The 25,683-nt window shown below is 39.5% G+C and overlaps 1 protein-coding gene across 6 annotated transcripts in view; it reads right to left on the reverse strand.

Moving 5' to 3' along the window:
• Positions 1-25,683, reverse strand: part of KMT2C (lysine methyltransferase 2C) — a 286,865-nt gene that overhangs the window by 51,792 nt on the left and 209,390 nt on the right. For 4 of the 6 annotated variants that reach the window (XM_030308865.1, XM_030308864.1, XM_030308863.1 and 1 more), the window contains 14 exons: positions 25,409-25,590; positions 24,994-25,158; positions 23,624-23,733; positions 23,083-23,148; positions 21,914-22,126; positions 16,894-17,022; positions 14,666-14,785; positions 11,838-11,968; positions 7,252-7,432; positions 3,885-3,989; positions 3,509-3,556; positions 2,367-2,504; positions 2,157-2,189; positions 1,908-2,057 (listed from right to left, as the gene is read on the reverse strand). In XM_030308865.1, the coding sequence (XP_030164725.1) occupies positions 1,908-2,057; positions 2,157-2,189; positions 2,367-2,504; positions 3,509-3,556; positions 3,885-3,989; positions 7,252-7,432; positions 11,838-11,968; positions 14,666-14,785; positions 16,894-17,022; positions 21,914-22,126; positions 23,083-23,148; positions 23,624-23,733; positions 24,994-25,158; positions 25,409-25,590 (1,771 nt within the window). The remainder of the gene's footprint in view (positions 1-1,907; positions 2,058-2,156; positions 2,190-2,366; positions 2,505-3,508; positions 3,557-3,884; positions 3,990-7,251; positions 7,433-11,837; positions 11,969-14,665; positions 14,786-16,893; positions 17,023-21,913; positions 22,127-23,082; positions 23,149-23,623; positions 23,734-24,993; positions 25,159-25,408; positions 25,591-25,683) is intronic. The other 2 variants (XM_030308867.1, XM_030308862.1) reach the window with 2 other exon arrangements.

Consider the following 25,683-nt stretch of genomic DNA (forward strand, 5'->3'; position numbering starts at 1 on the left):
TACATACAATCTAGACCCAACATGCATTTTCTGCTTTTGCTCCTTAAATGCTACCCACTTACCGCTTCTCCTCCGCTCTGGAAAATGTTCAAGTTGCCATTACTGAACATCTATGTGTCACTCTGTATGTTACCTGATCATGCTTTAAGTTACAATTATTACTCTTTGAGACATGACTGCCAAAATCTTAACGACTCTTAAAGCTCTACCTGAATTCTGGTCTACTATGATATAACTCAGCTGTATACCTCAAAGTCCATGTACTGGGATTAAAAACTCTGGATGGGGTGGGGGGAGGGGGTGCCATTAATCTTTGTATTACACATAAGCAACCAACAAAACAAACAAAGGCATCCCCTCAAAACCTTTCAAAAATGAGCCTATACTGTTAAAAGCATTTAAATAATGACGGTAAAATCTTTTCTTTAAAAATGCATCTTTAACTGATTTGATTTCTAAGATAAAGACTTTGCATTTCAGAAAACATGGAGATGGTTTTTTTTTTTTTTTTAATAAGTTGAGAAGAGAAATATTGAAGTGTTGCATTTCCAATCATTAAGAAAGCACATGGGAACAATTAAGACAAGAAGCACTTGTGATGAGTCTGTTTTATCCAAATGTAAATCACATGTTTAGTCTAGCAAAAATCAAGGTAAACTTATGTTTAGAGGCTAAACTAGCAGTAACTAAAATATTTTAATTATGTGCATTATGGCATTTTGCATGTATGCACAAAATTGGCAGTAAAAATAATATTACTTTATTTGCACGTTTCAGCACTTATACAAAAACAGTGTAACAGTTTATAAAAGTATCATTAAATTACTCAATTCAGTATATCATCATGAAGCAGTGAAAACAAGATCTAGAGAATTGACCCTATGCTCAAATCACCACAGACACATGCCAACACAAGACTCCAAACTAACCCCCACGGGAGACTCCCACACCTGCCACACCATCTCTTCCCCTCACTCTACAAATTTTAAATCTAGGCTATCCAACTTCAGCTCTCCAGAAACATGGAGAAATTCAACCCTTAAGTCTTATGTGGCAACTAGTTACAAGCAGGTCGAAGAAAACAGATCAAGGTAGGCAGATTTGTACAAAATGAGAAATTTGGGGGCACGTGGGTGGCTCAGTCGGTTAAGTGTCTGACTCTCGACTTCAGCTCAAGTCATGATCTCACAGTTCAGGAGACTGAGCCCCAGGTCAGGCTCTTTGTTCACAGTGCAGAGCCTGCTTGGGATTCTCTTTCTCCTTCCCTGTCTGCCCCTCCTTAACTCTCTCAAAATAAATAAATAAACTTAAAAAAAAAAAATGTGAAGTTGACAATAGACTGAAAGGTCAAGGATTTACTCTGAACGGATGTGCTGAACACATGTTCTGTGGCGAACTCCACAGAGATGAGGACAGATGTGGCCCCAGCCTTCAGACAGTTCACAAGCTAAAGGGAAAACCGTAATTACCCAAACAAATATCTACGTTTGTGCCACACACTGCAGTGAAAAGCATGGGGCTGGGTGAGGAGGTGGAGATTTGCTGACCGCTGAGGAAATGACAGCGAAAGCGGGACCGGGTCAGTGAGCACAAGGCAGCCAGGGGGAGGGGCATTCTCCAAACGTGTGTGCAGGAAGGGCTAGGCAAACAGGAGCCCGGCCGGGGAAGGGAAGCAGGCAGGTACTCCTCCCCCACGGCCCCTACGGTGAGAAAAAGAATTCTGCTCTCGAAGTGGGTCACAGATTGCCAGAGAAGTTCAGGGAGGTAGGGGTGTGGCTGAGATCAATTCAGATTATTTTCCCATCACCACAGAGGAGGGTTTTGTCCTATTGGTTCCTAGCCATTGTTTCTAAGGGCCGAGGCCGATCTGCTTCAGAAACGCACACACGTTGCAGAACCGTACTTACGGAACTTTTCTAGAGGTGACATACCCGGGCTGTGTATGGGCAGCAGCTGAGGTGCAGGCGGTGGGGGAGGCTGTGCTAGCGGGGTCGGCTGGGCGGTCGCAGGACTAAGCACAGCGGTGAACAAGTCTTCAACATCCTTCCCTCCAAGCTCTGTGAGACAGAATCGTAGCGGTAATGAGATGAAGAGACTACCGAGCCAAAGCACCTGGAATGCCATTGTCAGAAACTCGAAATACAGAACGCAAATACCTGGAATTTTATATAACTTTCCAAGAATTGCTCCTAGGATAAAATAAAGAAATGGAAACATTAACAACTGCCATTTCAACATAGGGATACAAAATAGCATTTGACACAGAAATGATCAGAAGTTAAATTATAAAGAAGCATGCAGAAATCTTTGAAAATCATATTTACTCATGTCTTTTAGAAAGCCTAGATGTAGGGCAAATATTTTACCATCTGTGACCATTTTGTCTAGCTCAGGACTGAGGATTCCATCTAGCTGCTCTTCACTTAGCGGTCGTGAACTGGGATGGACACTCGGCTGAGGCAAAGACGATGCGTCATCGGCGACAGGACCAACGTCTATGCCGGCTGGAGGGGCAGAGCAAGGAGATTACACGCGAATCCTGAAGAGTCGCGTAAGACGCATGACACTGTTTGCTGCATTAACACACGGCAACATGATTAAAACGGAGCAATGAAAAGTTTGCAGTTCTAAACTAATCGGGATTCTTGTACCAATCTGAATAGTCACATCAGGAAAAATCAGGCACGACGTATTTGTAAACTTAGGTGCCACTTAAAGTTATATTTTCATCGAAGAAAACACATCTCCTGAGGAACAGAAGAACACTCCTGAGTCTGAACGTCCACAAAAAATACGCACCACATTATTATTACTTTGGAATCTACAAGAAGATTGAATATACAGTACTCAATATACAGCCAACTGCTTTAACTTGGAAAATAGTGGTTTCAGATGTATAGCTCAACCATCATATGTAGTGTAGGACACAGGAGGGATAGAATCTCACATAATGAAATGCTCTAAAATTCTCAATGGTTAGTTAACTTTATCCTTTTGTGAGTAATTTCAACTACAGACCATGTTTTGGAAATATTCTGTAGTCACAAAACAAGACATTGCTTATGTTCCTAAAATAACGGGCTTTGTTTCGTATAAATTGGTTTTAGGCAAAAGTCACATTCAAAACTGGTCTATCGTCTACTTTATCACGCTCTCTCAATACTGCTGCCATTAAAAACTAAAATGTAGTCTGCTCTTCTCTGATCCGATATTAGGAATTAACTCCCTAACATGTGGGTAATATTATAAATTACATATTAACAAGAATAAAATCATCCATTAACAAAACAAAACAAAACAAACAAAAGAGGAGCTGCTGGTAAAGTCATCCACAGCACAGCACAGCTGCACCATGCTTCAGCTGCACGCACAGAGGGAAAGCAAGGATGGGTTAGTGACAAATTAGCACTCTAGCAATACGCATGCACCTACAGGCTGTTTCAGCTGAAATCACTATAAAAAAGAAGACTACTTCTAGTCAGCCGTCATCCATTACTCAGTTTCTTACCAAATGGAAAAGGTGAGCTCTCAACCTGGAAAGTGCATAAATCAAGACCTACAAGACCCAAACCAAATAAAATGGATGATTACCACGGGACCGGGAAGTGAGGGGCAATGCAAACAAAAGAAGAAACAAGATACAGCAAGACTGTAGGGCAACAAGCCTTAAGTTTGATGCAATTAGAAAGACAACAGAAATTAACTTGCTATTTCCTCTCCTAAAGCAGAAAAGCTGAGGTAGATCAAATAAAACGATGAGTTCTTTGACAAAGCCAAAACAAACGTTTTTTCAGTTTCAGAGAAAAGACTAAACTTGTTCCACACACACATATACCTCTCATCGTATCATAAAACAGACACTAGACAAATATAGACATATATACCTGAATGATCAACTGATTTTGCAAGGTCATCTGAAATTATTCCAAGAATGTCATCATCTGTGTTTAAGACTTCAGAAATATCAGCTAAGGGGTCATCAGTCGTACCTAAGCATAGCAAGTATATTTTTAAAGTCTCAATATTGTCCTAGACATTACATTCTAAAACACCCTCACTCATTCAACCACTCACTAAATATCTAGACTACACAGAAGCTAAGTGCTAGAATCATAAAAAGTTAAGATTATTTACTTCTAAAATAAGGAATTTTTCAAAGACAGCACACGCCAATGTTTTGAATAACAAAACATTAAAAATTAAGACTTTTTTGTTTTGTGACTAATGTATATCAACCATATAATAAAACTTAAAATAAATAAATGCAATAAAAGTGAAACAGAATGCTATAACAAAGCAAAAAAATGCATTAAGAAAGTAGCATCTCTAAAAGTGACATTAGAAAATAAAACACAGAAGATAAATAAAATATGAAAGTCAAACCCATTACTTAGAAGTTTCTTGTGAAGTATAGTAGGTACGATATAGTTCGATGCCTGCTTCCAACTCTGATCTTAATACTGATTAATCGTTCACTTATTTATCCAAAAAATGTCAGTACCCACAGAATTATGTCGATGGACTATGTTAAAAGGCATTGTTCCAGCCACCGGGAATTCAGAATAACCAAAACAAAGTGCATGCCTACTTGACTTTCACAGAAGGAGTTAATAAATAAATGGTATCAGTATAAATGCTATGAAGAGAACAAGAAGGAAACAGGATAAGAATAAGATGTGGAGGTGACAAACTATTAGATAAAGTAGTCAGGGAAGACCTTTTAAAGGACATGACCAAGGGTAAATATAAACGGAATAAGGGAGTGATACGCAGGAAGACAGAGCGAATACTCCAGGCAGAGGGAAAAGCAGATGGAAAGACTGGAGCAGGAAGGGTTTTGCCAAGTGTGGCCAGTGTGGTTGACTGTAGTAATGGAGAGAAGGAGTGATAGGAAATGAAAAAGGCAGCAAAGTGAGATTATGTATGGTTTATAAGTCATGGTGAAGACTGAGCTTTAGTCCACAATATAAAGAACGGGAAGTTGGTCGAAGGCTGATGGCTCGCAGGGCACAGGACTGACTCTTACAGGGAAAGTGCCGGCTGCCTGGGGGCGGGGGGAGCGCCAGCAGCATGGGAAGCCTAGGTGAGAAGTGGTGATGCGGGCACCAGAGCCGCAGAGAGAGGGGAGATAGGACATGGCTGACTTTGGGATACATTTTGAAGGCAGAGACAAGTTTGTGGATGGTATCAGGTGTGTGGTGTGAGATAATGAAGAGTGGAGGAGTTCTCCAAAGGCCTCTGGACTCATCAGTAAGACAATCGATTAGCTTTAATAATTACATCAGTCATTTAAGTTAAGGTACATCTGAATGTTTTAATCCAGGTCAGCTATGTTTTTACTTTAAAAAGGGGGGAGGGCCCATAAAAAACGGTAAGATTCTAGAGCAAATATCCCTGTAAGACACAAATAGTCTTGTCCCACTGAACAAACACTTGTCAAATAGAATTCATACATACAGAAGATTATAATCTTTCAAAATGAAAACCTGTGTAAATGAAATGCCCAAATATTTGTTAAGGGTTTAGAGAAATAAGCTTACTTCAATAGTGTATTCTCTAGATATCTGAAGGAAAATTCAAGTGGATAATTCATTTAGGGATCGTGTGTGTGTGTGTGTGTGTGTGTGTGTGTGTGTGTGTGTTAAACCAACGGAATTCTACTACATAAATTACAAGCAACATTTTTTTAAACCACGTTTTCAAAGTTCACCCCACTTGACAAAAAGGGATTTTCTATCCTACCAACACATCATTAGAACTGATGGAATGGACTACAATGAACGAAACCCAACAACAACAAGCCGCTATGACTAGTTAAGTTGCCCATTAGACCGTCAAGAGTCGTCCGACTGCAGAGAATGTCCGTGTCGTCTGGGTTCCAGAGTGGGTTCTACTCCAGCCCTCCACACTTTGGCTTCGTCACCCAAGCATTCTCAGCGGCTTCGTGAACTTATGCATGTTTTCTCCCGCTACAATATGCCTTCTGCCCAGCATCAGTTCTCTTCCTCATAAAAACTCAAGTGCAAGTAACTTCTATCTAAATGGATATTCATAGTAAGATACCTTTTGAAGGGTCTACAGGTCTTTCATTATGTATTTTAACAATACATAGACATGGATAAGAGCAGCTAGGTACTGAAAACAACAGAATTAAAATGATCTGCCAAGATTAAACAAATAAAAAGCATGGCCTTCAGGTCACTCCTTTAACTTCACTGTTGCTCACAATAAGGAAGATTGGACACCCTGTATGCGTACAAGGGGGTTGGTAAGATTGCTTCTAATCATTTCAAGAAGTTTTTTGACTGCATGTCAACTAGGGTAATGCCAGGTTAATGGAACCGTAACTACTTAATATAAAAGTCATCTTTCAGTAAAAGGTCACCTTAAGATTACTTTCAAAATTGAGTTATAAAATTTACTGAGTAAAAACTCTAATGGCAAAAAGGAAGCTTGTCAGAAAAACATTAATTTATAACTGATAGTGAGACAAAAATCTGGAAGTGGGGGAAAGTTCTATGATCACAACTCCTACATGCTGAACTACTTAAGCTTCTAGATCTTTGTTGACATTAACAGTACTTTATAAATGTTATTTCTCATACCTTTTTCTGCTTTTCAATAGTCCCCATAGTCACTCTACCTAGGGTAGGGGTTGTCAATACAGGGGACATTTGGCAACATTTCTGATCATCACGACATCATAAGGACAGAGGTGCTAAGTGTCCCACGGGGCACCACAGCGCCACCCTCCAACAAAGACTTCTCTGACCCAAACAGTAGTAAGTGTCAGTAGTAAGAAACTGTGATGTAACACAACATACTCCACCGTATTAACACAGTCTGTCAGCCAGTTCCTGACTACAGCATTCTTTTGTTTTCCTCTTTTGAATTTCTTACGGCTATGAAATTAACAAAAATCTACCTAATTTAAGTCAAAGACTGTTACATTTATTACTCCTCAACTATGGCAAAATCACACACCTCTGTACATTATCTGCAGCATGTTATAAACTGAATATTTTCCTTTGCAACTCTTGATTTTGGTGGTAGTTACACATATAAATTTCTTTACCAAATCTTCTAGACCTGTCCACTTAAAATAGCTGCATTTACTGAATGCAAATTACACTTCAATGAGGCTGATTTTTAAAATGCATATGAGGCCAAACTAAAGCATTTCACGGGTTTAATTACAAGGAATACGAATTCCATATGGTGAAGAACACATCTGCAAATTATTCCACATACCGTGGGTTCCAGGTTTTGCTGGAGTTGATGATGAACTAAGGAGTGGATCTAAGGAAGGATCCAAGAAATTCGTGTTCATGTTTGTTTTATATGAAAGTTGAGCCGTATCTTCTGGTAGATTATCTAAACTTAGCTTGTTTTGTCTACTTGTATCTAGAAGATCTTTTCCAAAGAAAGCTTCCTAGGTAAAGATAAGCACATACGAAAATGACTTAGTTGTAAAGTTCTAAGAGGGTTAACAGGTAATTCTGCTGTTTTGACAAGGCAGAACTAACACAACAACTTGGTATTCAAGAATACAGAAACTGAACATAGAAATATATAAAGAATTTAGAAATAACCTGTCAATTCTTTTATATAGATTTCCCCTTATTTTTAAACAAATTTTTATAGTTTTACTAGAGACAAAATTATGCATATAAAACCACACAATTGTACTAAGATACAATAATCCAATAATTCCAGGAGATTCGGCTACAATTAAATTTAAAAATTGATAAATTTATAATACCATTGGCACCTTCATTCATATTATAAGAAAAACTAAAGCTTCATAAATATTATTAATACTTATAGATTACTTGCAGAGAATAGCACAACGGTTTGATCTATAGCTTTAATATTTACATACTTCAGGTAGATTTAGTAACCTCATATTGACTCACATAACCACATTAAAGACTTAACATGCTATAAATCTGAAAGAGGGTTTTTATACTCATTTGAAACATAGTATGTGCACAAAATTTACTGCTGTTAAAGGCTTTTGGCTTTTCATTCACTTACTCATATTAACATTTCTCCGTTTCAATGTACTTCCACTAATCTAGAGACTAGTGTTTCAAGCTGTGTTCCTTACAATGCAAGGACCTCTCCAAAACTTCTCAAGGATCAATAAAGAGGACAAAAGGAAGCCCTTGGAACTCCGCCCCCCCCACCCCCCTCCACTTCACTTCAACCCAACAATTCCGCTTTAGTCTATTTTCTGTAAGGTGGTCTGTCTGGAAAAGGGATCCTTTGTAGGGGCCAATTTTGAAGAAAATCAACATTTAACACACTCTTGCAAAAGATACATATACAGGAAAAGGCTCGCTGCAGCATTTTTTATAGTACCACAGGAGGAAACAGCTTCAATTGGTCTGTCAAAAGGCATAGGACTAAATAAATTACAGACACCCAAACTATAAAACACATCAACATTTTAAAAGGACATAGAGCTATGCTATCAAAGAAAAGCTCTGAAATACAGAATTAAAAGAAAACAAGTTGAATGATATGTCCAGCAAAACATAAAAAACAAACTAAGATTACTTTCACTCATAATTTAATAATAAATTAAGAGGTTCTGAAAGGATAAATAACAAACTGTTAACAATGCTAACTTCTGAAAGGGGATGGGGAAGGAGCTATTTGTGAAACCTGATCAAGGTGATGATGTATTTGAAATTTTCACATTTTTTAAATGAACAAGCTGTTTCAGTATGAAAAAGACATTTGAGGGGCGCCTGGGTGGCTCAGTCGGTTAAGCGGCCGACTTCGGCTCAGTTCGTGATCTCATGGTTTGTGAGTTCGAGCCCCACACTGGGCTCTGTGCTGACAGATCAGAGCCTGGAACCTGCTTCGGATTCTGTCTCCCCCCCCCCCCGCCCCCTCTTCCTCCCTGGCTCTCTCTCTCAAAAATAAATAAACATTAAAAATTTTTAAAGGAAAAAGAAAAAGAAATTTGAAAATCAGCAAAGCTGACCACTGGGTAGAGGATGGTTTGTTTCTTATACCAGCGATACTTTTATCATTAGGAAAAATGTTGAAGAGTAGAGCATCTTAAAATTTAGAAACCATTTATTTCATGCCTTCAGTATTCAATCTGACATCATGATTAGCAACAATTTTTTTTAATGACTCATGAAGATTTCAGTGCTAATTATCAAAAACTGTAATATTCCTATTAATTTGATGGTTTTATATTAATTTTATATAAAGGAATGGCTCCACGTGGTTTCTAATTTGACAATGTGACTCCAAGAACCAACCAGAGATTTTAAATCTACTACGGGGGCTCCTAACGTAGACAGGAGCACTAGGTCTTAGGAGACCACACAAATCTATTTGACAGATTACACAATTATTTATAGTTTATCTAGACACTGTTATGATTAATAAAGAAAAACTGGAATAATGGCTGCTGAATCCCTGTGGCTTTCATCACTATGTACTCCCCCAGTCAATGGGGGAAATTACAGCTCTACCTCAAGAAACAGTATCATTACAATGGCTTCCTCCATATCGCTCCCCACCCCGCCCCCCGGCCCCCGCCTCAAGAAAAAACAAACCCATTAGGTATTACTGATGCACACTGGAGGAAACCAGTTCAGGAGATCAAGATTACAGCAGTTAATCAGGAAATCAGATCCACTACTTTTAAAGGCTCTTTTTCAATGTATGAAATGGTCAGTTTTCATATGTTCATAAACAGCCAAAGAAGATCACACTCTACAGAAGGATCAAGGAAAGGAGGCGGGGGGAGGAGAAGCAGGTATTCTACTCAATATTCTCAAGAAAGGATTATTAAAAGGGACAACACAAGGATTATTAAAAGACAACAAAAAGGATGCAGTTAAAGAGAATCTAAACAATAAAGGTGGGAGTATTTTCTGACCAATACAATCACTATTATATGGTTAAAAAGAAGTTACACAGCTAGGTATTTGAAGGGAATATGGGAAAAACAAAACATACTATTAAAGACTGACGACACGTACGGCACAAGTATTTACACACATAATTCTTAATCTCTCAACATTTCTTGGCACACAGGTGTCGATGGGAATGAGATCACATCGCTAACTGGCAGGAGGGCCATACTCAAGCCCAAGACTCCAACCTTAAAGGCTCAAGCTCTAAAACAGACACTGCCCTCCGGGCCCCTGGGCGGCTCAGTTGGTTGTGTGTCTGATTTTGGCTCAGGTCATGATCTCACAGTTTGTGAGTTCGAGCCCAGCAATGGGCTCTCTGCTGTCAGGGCAGAGCCTGTTGAGGAGATCTTCTGTTCCCCCCTGCCTCGTGCCCAGGAGTGCTCGCGCGCGCGCGTTCTCTCTCTCTCTCAAATGGACACTGACCTTATGGATCAGTTGTCTAATAAAAACTTTTACACTCATGTATATTACCACATACTACATATTATGCTTACAAGTTTATTAAACAAAAAGTTTATTAAACAAAAAACTATTCAAATGAGTAGATGATTTTTATACTTCTCATCATTAATTTTTTTTTTCAACGTTTATTTATTTTTGAGACAGAGAGAGACAGAGCATGAACGGGGGAGGGTCAGAGAGAGGGAGACACAGAATCTGAAACAGGCTCCAGGCTCTGAGCTGTCAGCACAGAGCCCGACGCGGGGCTTGAACTCACAAGCTGTGAGATCGTGACCTGAGCCGAAGTCGGGTGCCCAACCGACTGAGCCACCCAGGCGCCCCTATACTTCTCATCATTAAAAAAGAAAACTGAAGAAGCTGGATATTAGCTGAGAAGAAATGTAACTTTTAAAGCAGTTAAACCATTAAGAGCCAACTGGAAAATTAAGGTAAAAAAATAAATGCAAGCAATAATGAGGCCACTATAATGGCTCATTATAAAGGCTCAATAATGAGCAACATGTAGGCCATTATTGTGTGGGAGGAACACATCAGAGGAACACTCACCGACACTGACATTAGGACAGACACTCAAGAATAGTCTGTTCCAATTCTACTCTCACACCTGAAGACAGAGAGGCCCAGGAAGGAGGACTCCCCTGCTCGGGAACCTGAATCTCAGTCCTGTATCTCTAATACAGGGCCCTTTCCAGTACAGCACACGGCCTGGAGCTCCTCTGTGACTTAACGCTTACAGGACAAACCAGAAAGATTTCTATTTTCATGGAGCCTACACCTATCAAAGAATGTCTTCACCCTGACGGATGTTTTTCTGATGTATGTTTTAGAAGACAAAAAACAATTCTACTTAAAACTTTGGATCACTGGCCTCTGAAAGTGGTAACCAATTATTAAAAGCTGTAACTCTGGCTGCTAAAAACCCAACTTTATTCAGTGACTATAATTACTCTAACCTGGAACTGTCCATAGGACGTGGGTTTGGGGAGCACACAAGTGCGACTGCTTTGGAAGAATGAGCTTTTCCCAGTTCAAAATGTCCTTGTATGTCTTATGAAACATTTAGAAGTGAAAAACTGGGATAAAAAAGAACTTTTTGAAAAGTACCAAAACACAAAAAAGTAAATGTTAATTTTTATGGGCTTCTGAAAGGTAAAGCTGGCATTTTTTTTTTTAATATGAAATTTATTGTCAAATTGGTTTCCATACAACACCCAGTGCTCATCTCAACAGGTGCCCTCCTCAATGCCCATCACCCCCTTTCCCTTCCCTCCCACCCCCCATCAACCCTCAGTTTAAAGCTGGCATTTAAAATATGTAATTAAAAACAAAACGAGTAAAACATTAACAAAAATAAAGCTATTTTTCAAAACTCAATACATTACATTTCTTTTGTTAATAGACTATACAATATAATGTAAAGCAAAATATTACTTGTAAATAGGCAGGGAACGTTTCTTCAAGCTTATTTTTCCTTTTTCGGTATCTCTTCTTTATTTTTTCAGTGTTTTCAGTAACAGAAACAGATTCATCAACTAGTGTATCTGGTAAGTGCTCACTCCAGCCTGAAACAATAGTCACATTTATAAATATGTGATGTTCAATATTGTCAGACAAATCCACCCAAAGTAACTTTACAGCTTACCAACATACACAGATCCATATAAACAAACAAGCTTTTTCTTTTTTCTCTCCAGTTTTATTGAGATATAATTGGTGTACAATACTATGTCAGTTTAAGGCATACAACATGACTTGACAGACACACTTTTTCACAAAAAAGATGTCAAAGCAAGTTTATTAGTAACTTTTAAGCATCATAAAAAATTCATTGCATGTCTATTTAGTATCAGTATATGTTTACTTTTGTCTCTTAATGAGTATTTCCTTACTCGCAAAGCAGCAAACTGTTTCCTTTAACATCAACATTTTGTTAAAAATTAAAATAATAAAAGTACTCAGTGCTTATGAGTATGGGGAAATGGCTACTCCTATACTTCTAAAGGCAACTAAAGGCAGGAACAATCTTTCCGAAGAGTTTACTGGGCATATCCAACAGAAGTCTTTCGGAAAGTGTATTCTTCAATCCAGCAATTCCAAGTTCAAGGATTTATTGCAAATTAGGTTTTTGTAGTACATATTATACTAACATATCACCACCTACAAAAACGCTTGTAAATATGCTATGAATGCTCAATCTTAAAATCAATCAGAGAAAAGGAAATAAAACAAAATTTTGATCTATGAAATTAGCAAAGAAGTAAGTCCACTACTTAGAGCAGATAAGTGAGCAAATGACAGGCTCATGTTCCCAAGGCAAACAGTACATCCCTCCTAAAAATCAATGCGGGCATTTTTGTTGCCAGAGTATGTAAGGGAACTGACTTCTAAAAACAACTACAAATGGTGGATAAACATTTTTTTTAACTATCTTTTTAAATGTACCAGTAATCGACCAGAAAATAAAGAATCCTTAAAGACCAACAAATTAAGGTAAGACAGGAACCACAGAAAGAATTAAGCAAAGAACCAAGTAAAGCTCTCTGAAGTTCTGCTAAAATGCAGTGACCTTGAGCTCAGGTTTTCAGAGCCTCCTGAGCAATGGGAAACTAGAAGACCAAGTTCAAGGCCTCTCCCTCCTCGGCATAGTGATTAACCAGAGGTGCCTCCCATAAAGGTGATAAAGGTGAGACCCTGAAAGATTCCATGCTCAGAGTTGGCATAACAAGAAATACACCCTCCCAACCCCCTCGTCCCCCATACATCACTCACCTCCCCCTCCCCCTCTCCACCACCAACCGCCAAGAAGAATTTGTCAACTTGTCAGGGAATTTGGTGCTGGGTAGAAAGGCAAAAAGTGAAAATCTTCCCTGAGAGTTCATAAACTCAATATAACCCTAATATGTAAGAAATCCGGATTTACAGAATACAGGTGGACCAAAAACCTTCAAGCTAAGAATTGAAGCTAAATTCTTGAAGCTAAAGAAGTACTGGGGTGGTAGCACCTCATGTTCCTGGTGGTAACAGACGCAGTCTCTGAAAGAAGCCACCTGCAATTCACTCCTCAACAAAGTTCAGAGAATGTTCTAAAGAATATGAACTCACAGTAAAAAAAATACATAAATAAAAAGTAACATATTATGTGTATGTATGTATCTATGTCACACAATAAACACAACGAAATGAGGCACTATGGGAAAGGGCAGGAGAGGCACCTGTAGAATCACACATGTGCACAGGCTTTAATACTTCAGCTCTGTGTTACTTAGACACATAAGGAAGTAACAGAGGACTGAGACTAGGAAGGAGTAAGCTACAGAGAAACGATAAAGTATCTTAGCACTTAGCAATTCAATTCAGAAAGGGAAACAACGCATAAGAAAATAAAAACTCAATGGATCACTCTCGACACGACACGTGAAGGGATAAAACACTAACCTAACAGAACTAAACTATGACGGCAGAATAGAGAGAGAAGGAAAACACAAAACCAGGCTCATCGAACATGTCACATTTCTTAGGGCTTATTATATTACAATCATACTGTTACAGTCATATTAGGAACTCCTTTAAAACCATCTAGTGCTTCCTTTTAAAAATGCAATTTGTAATTTTCATTAATTCACAGGTTAAAACCCCACCTCTTAATAATGGAAGAACTCCAATCAGTGCACATGCTGAAAACATCTTTTTTTCATATCCTACAGAAAGCATTTAAAATACGTACAGCATACAGACTGTGACCATACCGACATAAAGTGTTCATCAGAACCAATTCTCAAGCTGTGACTTAACGATTTAGTGTTCTTTGAGGATCTAAGTGAGGATGACAGAATATTAATTGGAAGACATATTTCTAAAACATTATACAATTTGGTTTAAAATTGTTGTAGTACCCTGTCACTTTCAACAAAATAAAGTCTCCAATTTTATACCAAGCAGCTAAGATGGGCGAAGAAAGGCCTTTTGTGAGATGATCAAGAAGCACCTGGTTTAACTAAGTGATTCGGTCCCTAACCTGTTTATATTTCACTTAAGACAGAAAGAAACTTGTTTTAAAAAAATCTCAGAGGAATATACTCTGTTGGATTTAAATCTTTTTCTTTATGAAACCTCATTTCTGTATTATAGGTATGAACTCCACAGGCACTCACAACCATGATCAGTAAGAAGCAATAAGGTTGTGACTGCAGCATTATTTAGGACGGTTCCTTTCCATAGAGACAGCAAGAAAAGGGAGTTAAACAAAATCAGTACCATACCATCATCTCTGTTAGGTAACTGCTCAGAAATAGAGCCTGAAGAATCTTTTCTAATGACAGATCTTTTCGTTTTTCCTTGCCCGGTTCGACTTCTTTGCCGTACCATAAATCCACCGATACCTAACCAAAAAAGAAATTGGTTAGCCTTGTAAATAACTGATTGCTCTCTGTATTTTCAAAGTAGGGTGATACTGCTTAAATACTGAGGCATTTCCCAAATTCAATATGGGCTACTTTAAATAATCATTTTTATACACAAGAGTTTGAAATAAGCAAATTAAAAGAGGTCAAAACTACTGTTACCTTATCACTAACAAAACAGGTATAAAAAGACATTATTAGAGTATAGAAAGACTGCGTCCATTTCCTCTTCTAAGCAGCATCAGAGTAAATATTACAGTAAATTATACTTATTTAGCAGATATTAAGTAACTCAACTATCATCTTTCAAATTATTTGTACATTAGCTACAGAGAATAAATACAAGATATAAACAAAACTAGATGATCCAAACAAAGTCAGTATGACTTCAGGGGTAACGTGTCTACCTAAGACCCTTGGACATGAGACACATTCAGCTCTATAATTAAAAGCAGAAATTCTAACTCTGGTTCCTCTGTGACTTTGGGCAAGCTATCTAATTTTTAAGTGTTCCCAGTTCCCTCAATGATAAAACAGGGATGGCATCTAACTCCGCCTCATACATGCATTATAAGGATTAAATAACTTGCCAGACGTAAAGCCCATAGACTAGAGCCTGACACACAGTCAAAAGTAAGTCGAACCCACTTTGTGACCTAATGGCTCCCTCAGTCACAGAGATGACCTTCACGGAAGGCAGAGTCAAAGGAAAAAAACACAATAAATGTTAGCTCCTAGAAGGAGTTTGCAGTGTCTAAAAACGTATGTATAGCAATAAGCCTCCAAATTAGGAAGAAATGAAGTGATTTTCATGCAGTGACTTGGATGAAGCTAATCTAGGTCCTTGTTTCAGATGTGGCCCACCTGTAAGCAAAGTTACCTTCTTGAGGTCTTACAGAATACATACAACAGTGAGAAAGGTCTTCCTTGCACCTCAAAAGGTATTTACAACACTCTTATCAATACAATATAAGCAGCTAGAAGATTAAAGACTGAATTGATTTGACTTAATGTCTCACTGATTGGTAAACAGACATGAATAAAGTGCCTAAAGAAAGCCTAAAAGGTCTGCATTGTGACCATTTCAGTAATTTTTTCCAATAAGGCAAATAAAATCTTATAAGCAAGCGAGATGTCCCTCCACCTCTGAGGCAGGGAGGAAATCAGAATTTAATCAGTCGTGTATGAACTGGTCTATAAATTCAGGAAGCCTAAGAACTCTGTCATATCGCCCTCACATTATACACTTACTGGCTCCTGCACAAACACTGAAATAAGTTTTAAGAACATAGCAGGGGTGCCTGGGTGGCTCAGTCGGTTAAGCATCTGACTTCGGCTGAGGTCATGATCTCAGGGTCCATGAGTTCGAGCCCCGCGTCGGGCTCTGTGCTGACAGCTCAGAGCCTGGAGCCTGTTTCGGATTCTCTGTCTCCCTCTCTCTCTCTGACCCTCCCCCGTTCATGCTCTGTCTCTCTCTGTCTTAAAAATAAACAAACATTAAAAAAAAAAAACAAAACATAACAAATATGGGGCACCTGGTGGCTCAGTCGGTTAAGTGTCCGACTTCGGCTCAGGTCACAATCTCACGGTCTGTGAGTTCAAGCCCTGCGTCGGGCTCTGTGCTGACAGCTCAGAGCCTGGATGGAGCCTGCTTCGGATTCTGTGTCTCCCTCTCCCTCCGCCCCTCCCCCACTCATGGTCTGTCTCTCAAAAATGAGTAAACGTAAAAAAAAATTTTTAAACATAACAAATAGTAAATACGAATACTGAAAATTAAAATAATTGCAGAAGTACGCATCAAAGGAAAAATATACAAACGGCCTTAAAGGTCCCAGTACAAATAAAACATTGGGATAAGGTATTAAAAGAACCATTTTTTGTGAAGCATTCACATACCCGACCTAAGGAATTTGCCACCTAAATGCACATTCAGTTCTTCAATTTCGACATTCAAGTTTTAGTCTGGAGAGTTAAGGACCTATATTTCATTTTGTTCATTTAATTATACTTGGGAGTCCTCAATATTACATTTTTTCTTAAATTAACTAAGTTTTGATTACATTAAAAGGTCCAGCTCAGGATGATACCTGGTCTGTACGGTTTCCTTTTTCTCTTTTTCACACCGTCTGTTCCTTCCGCCCCCTTCGTTTCATCGTCCACAGCTTCCCGTTCAGGACTAGATTCTGATTTCCCATCACAGTCCACAAGTTCTCCTTCTGGAAAAAAGAAAAATACACAGATAAAATTGGGAAAAAAATCTACCAAATACCTAATTCCTGTGTAATAGGAAAGAGAAGGCAAAGTGGCCACTGAGCCACTCTAATTGTGCATCCAGTAGGTGGGGAAAGTGACAAAATGATGGAAAAGGCACCAAATGGTTGTAGAATTCACGTTGCTCAACGTGCTGTTTTCAGGAAATGAAACACAAGCATCAGGGAAGGGGAAACACACACAGAGAATGCTCAGAAAGACAACTACAAGTCAGTTTGCACTTAAAAAATCTTCCCTTTGCCTTCAATTACATCTTCCGGCTCAGGACCACAAGACGGTCTCTGCAGCCTAGAACGCTCTTCTGAGCTCCAACTATAGCTGTAATGGAATATTACCTAGTTACCGAAAACTCTCCATCCAAAAATGAGGACAGGGGAGAGAGGGACACTTTTCACTGCTTACCCTTAATTCTTTCTCAGTTTTAAACCATGTGAATGTATGAGTTGTCCACAAATCAAAAAGTTAAGAGGATTAGCGATAACATTACAGGCAGTAATGACCTAGCCACTTGCTGCTGCTTCTCTCCCTCCACTACTTACTACCATTCCTGGCTCCACTCTATCCCTCCACCCCCCATCCTTTGCCTTCTGGAGCCTAAATACAACCTTAGGCTCACACCCCCAGACATCCGTCCTTTCACACTGGGAAGGTCTATACTGGGGCACTGTGTTCCCACCCTTGAGACACAACACAGTGTTTCCATTTTCTTTGGATTTGGGATTTGTGTGTGTGTGTGTGTGTGTGTGTGTGTGTGTGTGTGCGCGCGCGCGCGCGCGCCTGTGAACAAGGTTTCCAGATACTAGTAAGTGAATTAGAAAAAAGTCTGCCTCTGTTGCACAAGGAATTTGTTGTTGATGTGCTAAGATGACCGTTCATGACTTATTTTTCCTGAAGAACCATTTATCCGAAGAGCAAAGAGCTGACAAAAGCTACAAGGAAAAGGTGCTGTTACAACGTTCCAGGGGCATCACAAATGTGTGTGGACTTTGTGGGCTCGTGGACCTAGGATGTACTTATGTGTGACATCACGTAGAAAATCACTTTCAAGGGGACACGCCTTCAAGGGACCCAATCTGGAAGATACACGCTGAAGACATGCCCATCATTTCCCTGAACGCTGTCCTATGCAACAGTCGTCGAAGGGAAAACCTTCTCAGGCCTTTTTGTTGCAGTTCTGCCACGTTTTTAAAAGGCTCTATAATCTCATACTTTGGAAATTAATGTGTACTGTCAAGCAATCTTCCAAATTCTGTGAAATGCAGCATTTCCCAGATTTAAGTAACTGTGGAGCCATTTTTCAGGTTTCCCACTGTCCTTAGACACTAGAATTCTTCACTGTGCTCTGGTGGATGGTAATCTGATCAATTCCTCCCAGATACACAGACTATTTCTTCACAAGCCCCGAAACTTTAAAATCAAATTTTCTGCTTAACAGGATTTGAACATCAGTTACACAGAAGCATCAGGAAGTTTTTCTCCCAACCACACACAACCTACTGCAAAGAAAATGTGAGGACTAACTGATAAAAGACACAATGATGCTAAGCCACAATTCTCTCTGACCTGCACAAATGTGGCACCTTCCTAACTGATCTAGGTGCCACAACTCTTAGACCTCACAGTCTATTCACATTACAACCGGGTGTTCCATTTAAAACATCAGTAAGATTATGGGGTGCCTAGGTGGCTCAGTCGGTTGAGCGTCCGACTTCGGCTCAGGTCAGGATCTCGCAGTTCATGAGTTCGAGCCCCGCGTCAGGCTCTGTGCTGACAGCTGGGAGCCTGGAGCCTGCTTTGGATTCTGTGTCTCCCTCTCTCTCTGCCCCTCCCCCGCTCATGCTCTGTCTCTCTCACTCTCAAAAATGAGTAAGTGTTAAAAAAATTTTTTTTTAATAAAATATGAGTAAGATTAAACCACAATTCGCTCAGTAACCTCCGATTACCTCCATCCACAAGCTCAAGCATTGCCTTATGACTCTGTATGACCTACTCAGTCTTGCCTCCTCTCTCCTTTACGACGACGACTTTTTTTTTTTTTATTTAAATTGAAGTTAGTTAACATACAGTGTAGTATCGGTTTCTGGAGTAGAACCCAGTGATTCATCACTTCACAGAACACCCAGTACTCATCCCAACAAGTGCCCTCCTTAATACCCATCACCCATTTAACCCATCTCCCCCCGCATCCTCATCAACCCTCACGTTCTCTGGATTTAAGAGTCTCTTATGGTTTGCCGCCCTCTCTGGTTTTATCTTATTTTTCCTTCTCTTCCCCTATGTTCATGTTTTGTTTCTTAAAGTCCACATATGAGTGAAATCATGCGATTTTTGTCTTTCTCTGACTTATTTCACTTAGCATTATACACTCTAGTTCCATTCACGTTGTTGCAAATGGCAAGATTTCATTCTTTTTCATCACCGAGTAATAGTCCATTGTATGTATATACCACATCTTCTTAATCCATTCATCAGTCAACAGACATTTGGGCTCTTTCCATACTTTGGCTATTGTTGACAGTGCTGCTATAAACATTGGGGTACATGTGTCCCTTCGGACCAGCATTTTTGTATCCTTTAGATAAATACTTAATAGTGCAATTGCTGGGTCATAGGGTAGTTCTACTTTAACTTTCTGAGGAACCGCCATACCATCGTCCAGAATGGCTGCACCAGTTTCAAACATTCCCACCCACAGAGCAAAAGGGTTCCTCTCTTTCCGCATCCTCGCCAACATCTGTTGTGTCCCGAGTTGTTAATTTTAGCCATTCTGACGGGCGTGAGGTGGTATCCATTGTGGTTTTGATTTGTATTTTCCTGATGATGAGTGATGTTGAGCATCTTTTCATGTATCTATTAGCCAACTAGATGTCTTCTTTGGAAAAGTGTCTATTCATGTCTTCTGCCCATTTCTTCACTGGATTATTTGTTTTTTTGGGTGTTAAGTTTGATAAGTTCTTTACAGATTTTGGATACTAACTCTTTATCTGTCATTTGCAAATATCTTCTCCCATTGTGTGACTTGCCTTTTAATTTTGCTGATTGTTTCCTTCACTGTGCAGAAGCTTTTTATCTTGATAAGATCCCAATAGTTCATTTTTGTTTTTGTTTCCCTTGCCTCTGATGATGTGTCAAGTAAGAAGCTGCTGTAGCCAACATCAAAGAGTTGCTGCCTGTTTTCTCCTCGAGGATTCTGATGGCTTCCTGTCTCACATTTAGGTCTTTCATCCATTTTGGATTTATTTTTGTGTCTGGTTTAAGAAAGTGGTCCAGATTCATTCTTTTGCAGGTCTCTGTCCCGTTTCCATTCCTGGGTTCTCTATTCTGTTGCATTGGTCTATGTGTCTGTTTTGTGCCAATGCCACACTGTCCTGATGATTACATCTTTGTAATATAGCTAGACTTCTGATCTCATCACCTCCTACTGTCGCCTTTGTTCACTGCTGGACACACTGGTCTTCACATTCCTCAAACATGCTAGGCACACTCCTACTCTCGGCCTGTGCAACAGCTTTCTCCGCCATCTGGGATGCTCTTCCCTCAGGTAACCAAGTAGCCCACTCGCCTCTTTAAAGTCTGTGCTCAAATACTGCTTTCAGTTCATCTGATGCCTCACGTCACCATATGCACTACCAATTCCTCTTATTCCAATGCTAGCTTTCTACAGCACTTGCCAAACACATTTTAATAACTCGTTTATTATGAGATACACACACACGCACGCACACACGCATGTATCTATTTTTTGAGTAGGCTCCATGACGATCACAGAGCCCAACGCAGAGCTTGAACCACCCCAGGACCCCAAGGATCAAGACCCGAGCTGAGGAGCGCCTGAGTGGCTCGTCGGTTAAGCATCTGACTTTAGCTCAGATCATAACCTCGTGGTTTGTGAGTTTGAGCCCCATGTCAGGCTCTATACTGACAGCTCGGAGCCTAGAGCCTGCTTCGGATTCTGTGTCTCCCTCCCTCCCTCTCTCTCAAAACTGAACATTAAAAAAATTAAAAAGACCCGAGCTGAGATCAAGAGTCAAACTAACTGAGCCACCCAGGCACTCCTATGTTACGTATTTTAAAATGGTCTTTTCTCCTAATATTAAAAAGTGAGTTTTAGGAGTGGAGAATTCTATCTGCTTTGTTCACTGACATGACTTCCAATATCCAGCACAGAGTAGGCATTCAGTAAATACTGCTGAATAACATGGGATGATAGAGCAAAGGTAATTATTTATTTCTCAGTAGAAAAGAGATAACCAATCAAAAAAGAAATAAGCTTGTGGTGATCTTCTTCAGATAAGCAAAAATATAACCCCTATTGAATTGCACACTACTAAAATTATTCTGTCATCTCAAGGATTCAGCTAGAAAATCCTTTATATCTACTGGGATCGAGAAGATGTTCATCAACAGAGAAGTTTATGATGAACATCTGTGAACATAAATTTACACTTGAACATTAATAATGGTTTTTCCAGGAAGAAACCCATGGGTCAAGGCTACTTTAACTTAGCCATGGTATCTGAGCTCACAGCATCTGAGGTTTAAGCTGCTACCTTGCAAACTAGAGTTGCATCCTCTGAATTTTCCCTTCTGTGATCCTCAAAAAAATGGTGTTCCTGGAGATTTCTATAATGTACGACAGTCTGCTCTAGAGGACATGTGAAAGGAAGAGAATCTGAAAAGCCCAAGAAGACAACTCACTTAGAAAGGCCAAGGGTCACATCAAGGGTTACCTAAGTCAGTAGAATTTACCCTGAGATAAAACATATATATTTTGAAAGATATTTTATGTACTTTAATTCTTGTGAACATATTCAGTGGAAAATAAGTTAGTATTACCTCGACTATCATCCATTTCTCCATCTCTTGAATGCTCTGATTGGATGTCCGGAGGGGTCTGAAGGACAGCCACACTATTCTGGTTTATAATCTTCAACTTCAACTTTGGTTTGGACCGTTTTCTTCGTGGAACTGTAACTGTGAGGCTCTGTAACTGAGTCATCCCTGATTCAGTCAAACACACACCATCCTGGGTGTATGTCTTGGGTGGATCTAAAATTACAATATCCCAAGGATACAAATCAAAACTCTCACTTTAATTTTCACTGTTAAGTTGATTACTGTTCCAAAATACCCATGTGAAGGGAATGTGACTACTATAAAGCAATTATCTATGAAATGCACAAATAATTAACAGTACTCAATTAAAACTAAAAATAATTGGTTGAACTTCTTTGGATTTTAAGCAGAGAAGTTGTAAGTTTTTCAAAAATGATCTTCCCGGCATTTTTTCTCAATTATCAAAATAAGGGTTTAGAAAGAAAGCAATGAAGCTAAAAGCAATGCTTCAGCTATTCAACTATGAGCGTTTTCCTGGAATATCTTTTCAGACTGAAAGAGGGAGATCAATTTACATAAGAGAAACCCATCTAGAAAGCAAAGTATCAATATAATCACTGTCAGGGAGAGGCAGTAAGTAAGGAGAAATCCTGCACATTTTTAAATGTACAAAATTGCTATTTATTACAACAATTTCTATACTATTCAAATGTTTTAGTATCCAATATCAAATACTGTTAGAAAAAAGAACAACAGTTTAAAACTATGCTATTAAGATACCTCTCTAGCTGATCCATTTCAGAAAAAAATAGATTGCATTAATTCCAAAAAAAAAAAAAAAATCCCTGTTTGCTAACTAGAACCTTTCTTCCCCTAATGCATTACTAAGCACAGTAATATATCAATGAAACCAAAGCAAGTACAGAGTTGATGATTACTTTAAGGGTGGTTGTTTCACTGCCAATTGGCTAAGATTTATAGGAACAGTGTCCCACCAAAGCTGGATAAGATGAACACGTTATATGTGTCAATGACAGGAATGATACCCGACATCAGGGAATTCAGAATGAACACTCATAGGATAAAGGCACGGAACATGTGGCAAGTCAGTTACATCAGTAACTAAGCATTTACACGCCCTGTGTAAGGAACAGCATTTCGGACTTTACCTAGCTCTTTCACTTTCGTGACAATCTGTGCTACAAGTGAAGATTCGCAGCCGTCTGAGGAAGGCACTGAAATGAAAACAATTTGTGTCATTTTTTCAGAAAAAGCAAAGTATACAAAGACTTACACATAACTAAATTTTCTATTCCTTTACCCATTTTACTGAAATAAACACTTAAACACTAAATCAAGTTAAAGGCTGTCTTTAAAAACAAGGACAAGTAGTAAAGGAAACACACATCATGGAGGGAAAAATGGCCAAGATACGAAGCAACAGACTGGATTTCTACACATGCCAGTAACTGCAAGACTGCGAGGCATGAAAGCGAAATGACGTTTTATATCCATAATATATGCTTAGGTCCGTTTCTTTATGTAAGCAAATTGTTTTACTACATTAAGTTGGGAGCATAAAAGTTCATTTATAACTAAAAATAACTTATTTTCCATAAAATACTTGTCCAAATAACTGTTTCACAAAAAGACAGCAAGGTGCCAGTGAGGTGTAGGAGCACAGACCCGCCGTTCACGTTATTTTCTTACCATTTGACGTAGGCATATAGGGTCTGCACATGCTACAATCAAAACCAATGTCGGCTACATTTTCCACTTCCTCTTCAGTATTTAAGTTCTGACAAACCGCATGCATCCATCTAAAAAGACCGTATTTGAACATTTAAAAAGAAAGAAAGAAACAGAAATGCACAGAGAATGGCTTCCTTTTAAAAACGACCACAGGAGTGGACAGCTGCCGCATTTAAAGCCCTAAGCCTCACACATTCCTCCTATCCTGCCCACGTTGCCCTTTCTCCTAACCGTGCCCACGGACCCACCGAAACTTCTGGAGCTTTGAATAAGAAAAAGGAATGAGACGAAATACTGGGAAGGAAGCAAAAGGACAGTGTATGAGGAGGACAGCATAACTGTTTTCTGATCATACACCGAACAGAGCAGAGAGAGAAGGAAGCTAGTCCGGGCAAGTATGAAGGAATTCAGAAGACTGCGAACAGTGTGGTGTGTACGTGCTCCTGGGACGCATGTCCTGTGGGCAGATACAGCTCTCGTGTTTGAGGCTGGCTATTAACGAGGAACAAAAGGAGTTGTCTTGCCTTTGAGCAAATTAGTGGGCAGCGAGTACTGAGAATCCTGTACTACTGATGAAATAATACTAATATCACACGTACAGTGCTCAACTATTACCAGAGCACAATAATACACCACTGAAAACAAAGCGTTCTTGATTTTGAAGCTGTACACATACTACTCGGAGAGGGTGGGAACGGGTACCCAATATCGAGAACATTTACTATCCAGAGCTTAAAAAAAAAAAAAAAAAAGTAGTTCAAGGAAAATAAAATCCGTCAGATCATTTGTAGAATACAATCAAAGATTCAGAAACCCCCCACAGAAAAATGCATATATGCAGGCAATAATTCTGCATCTACTTTCAAGGGATTCATAAATCCTTAAAAGCCCCAAGTTAAAAACCTTAGTCTGGAGTTGCGGATACAAAGCAGGAAACTTCTGTAGTTTCTAGCTGACAGAAACTCTGGCAAGTAAAGAAAGGTCTTGTTTCTTAAATTTAAGATCGAAGAAAGTTGTTTTCCAACTTCCTTTTGCTACATTTAAAAGAGAAAAGAGGGGCGCCTGGGTGGCGCAGTCGGTTAAGCGTCCGACTTCAGCCAGGTCACGATCTCGCGGTCTGTGAGTTCGAGCCCCGCGTCGGGCTCTGGGCTGATGGCTCAGAGCCTGGAGCCTGTTTCCGATTCTGTGTCTCCCTCTCTCTCTGCCCCTCCCCCGTTCATGCTCTGTCTCTCTCTGTCCCAAAAATAAATAAAACGTTGAAAAAAAAAAAAAATTAAAAGAGAAAAGCTTGCGAAAAAGAATAAAAGTTTTAAAAAGCAGCATGATACCTGTCACATTGTCTACATTGCAGAATAAGATCTTCTTCTCGATAGTTCCGATAGCAGACAGGGCAGGAAGACAAGCTTGCACAGGGAGCACACTGTGTGTAATTGTTTTGCCATTCACATCTCAGGCCTGCAGACGTTGCCCCACAGTGTCTGCACCACACGCACCTGCAATCCAATCCCCCCCAACAAGTCTCCGGTTTATTTACTTAGTTACTGTAATTCAAGAAGCTATACAAGAACAGAATGGGGGGACATCATTTAACGCACATCTGAAAATTTTTCTGAGAAGTGGTGTGCCATCTATCACAGCAAACACGTATTACGCACGTAAGTGCATGTGGCTGATTTTCAAAAACTGGTGTGGAAACATTCTGCACTTGCAAGGCCAAGGAGGGAAAGGTAAATCCTAGAGTACCATTTGCACTTCCAGCCTCCTTTGGGCACGGTCTGCAGAGGAGGGTCGAGGCAGTAGGTGTGGTAGCTTATGTCACAGTCATCACACAGCAGGAGTCTTCCGGGGTCAGTGGCCTTCCCACAGGCCTCGCACACAGTGCACTCGAGGCACCTCCAACCTTTGCTGAGAACCACTTTAGTGATCTATAAAAGACACAACCAATCCTGGTGATTTATACATTAACACACACCTCATTTTGTATGAGCACATATGCCAAATAAACGGCTATGTGGTGC

This window comes from Lynx canadensis, chromosome A2, assembly GCF_007474595.2.
Source record: "Lynx canadensis isolate LIC74 chromosome A2, mLynCan4.pri.v2, whole genome shotgun sequence".
Classification (NCBI taxonomy): domain Eukaryota; kingdom Metazoa; phylum Chordata; class Mammalia; order Carnivora; family Felidae; genus Lynx; species Lynx canadensis.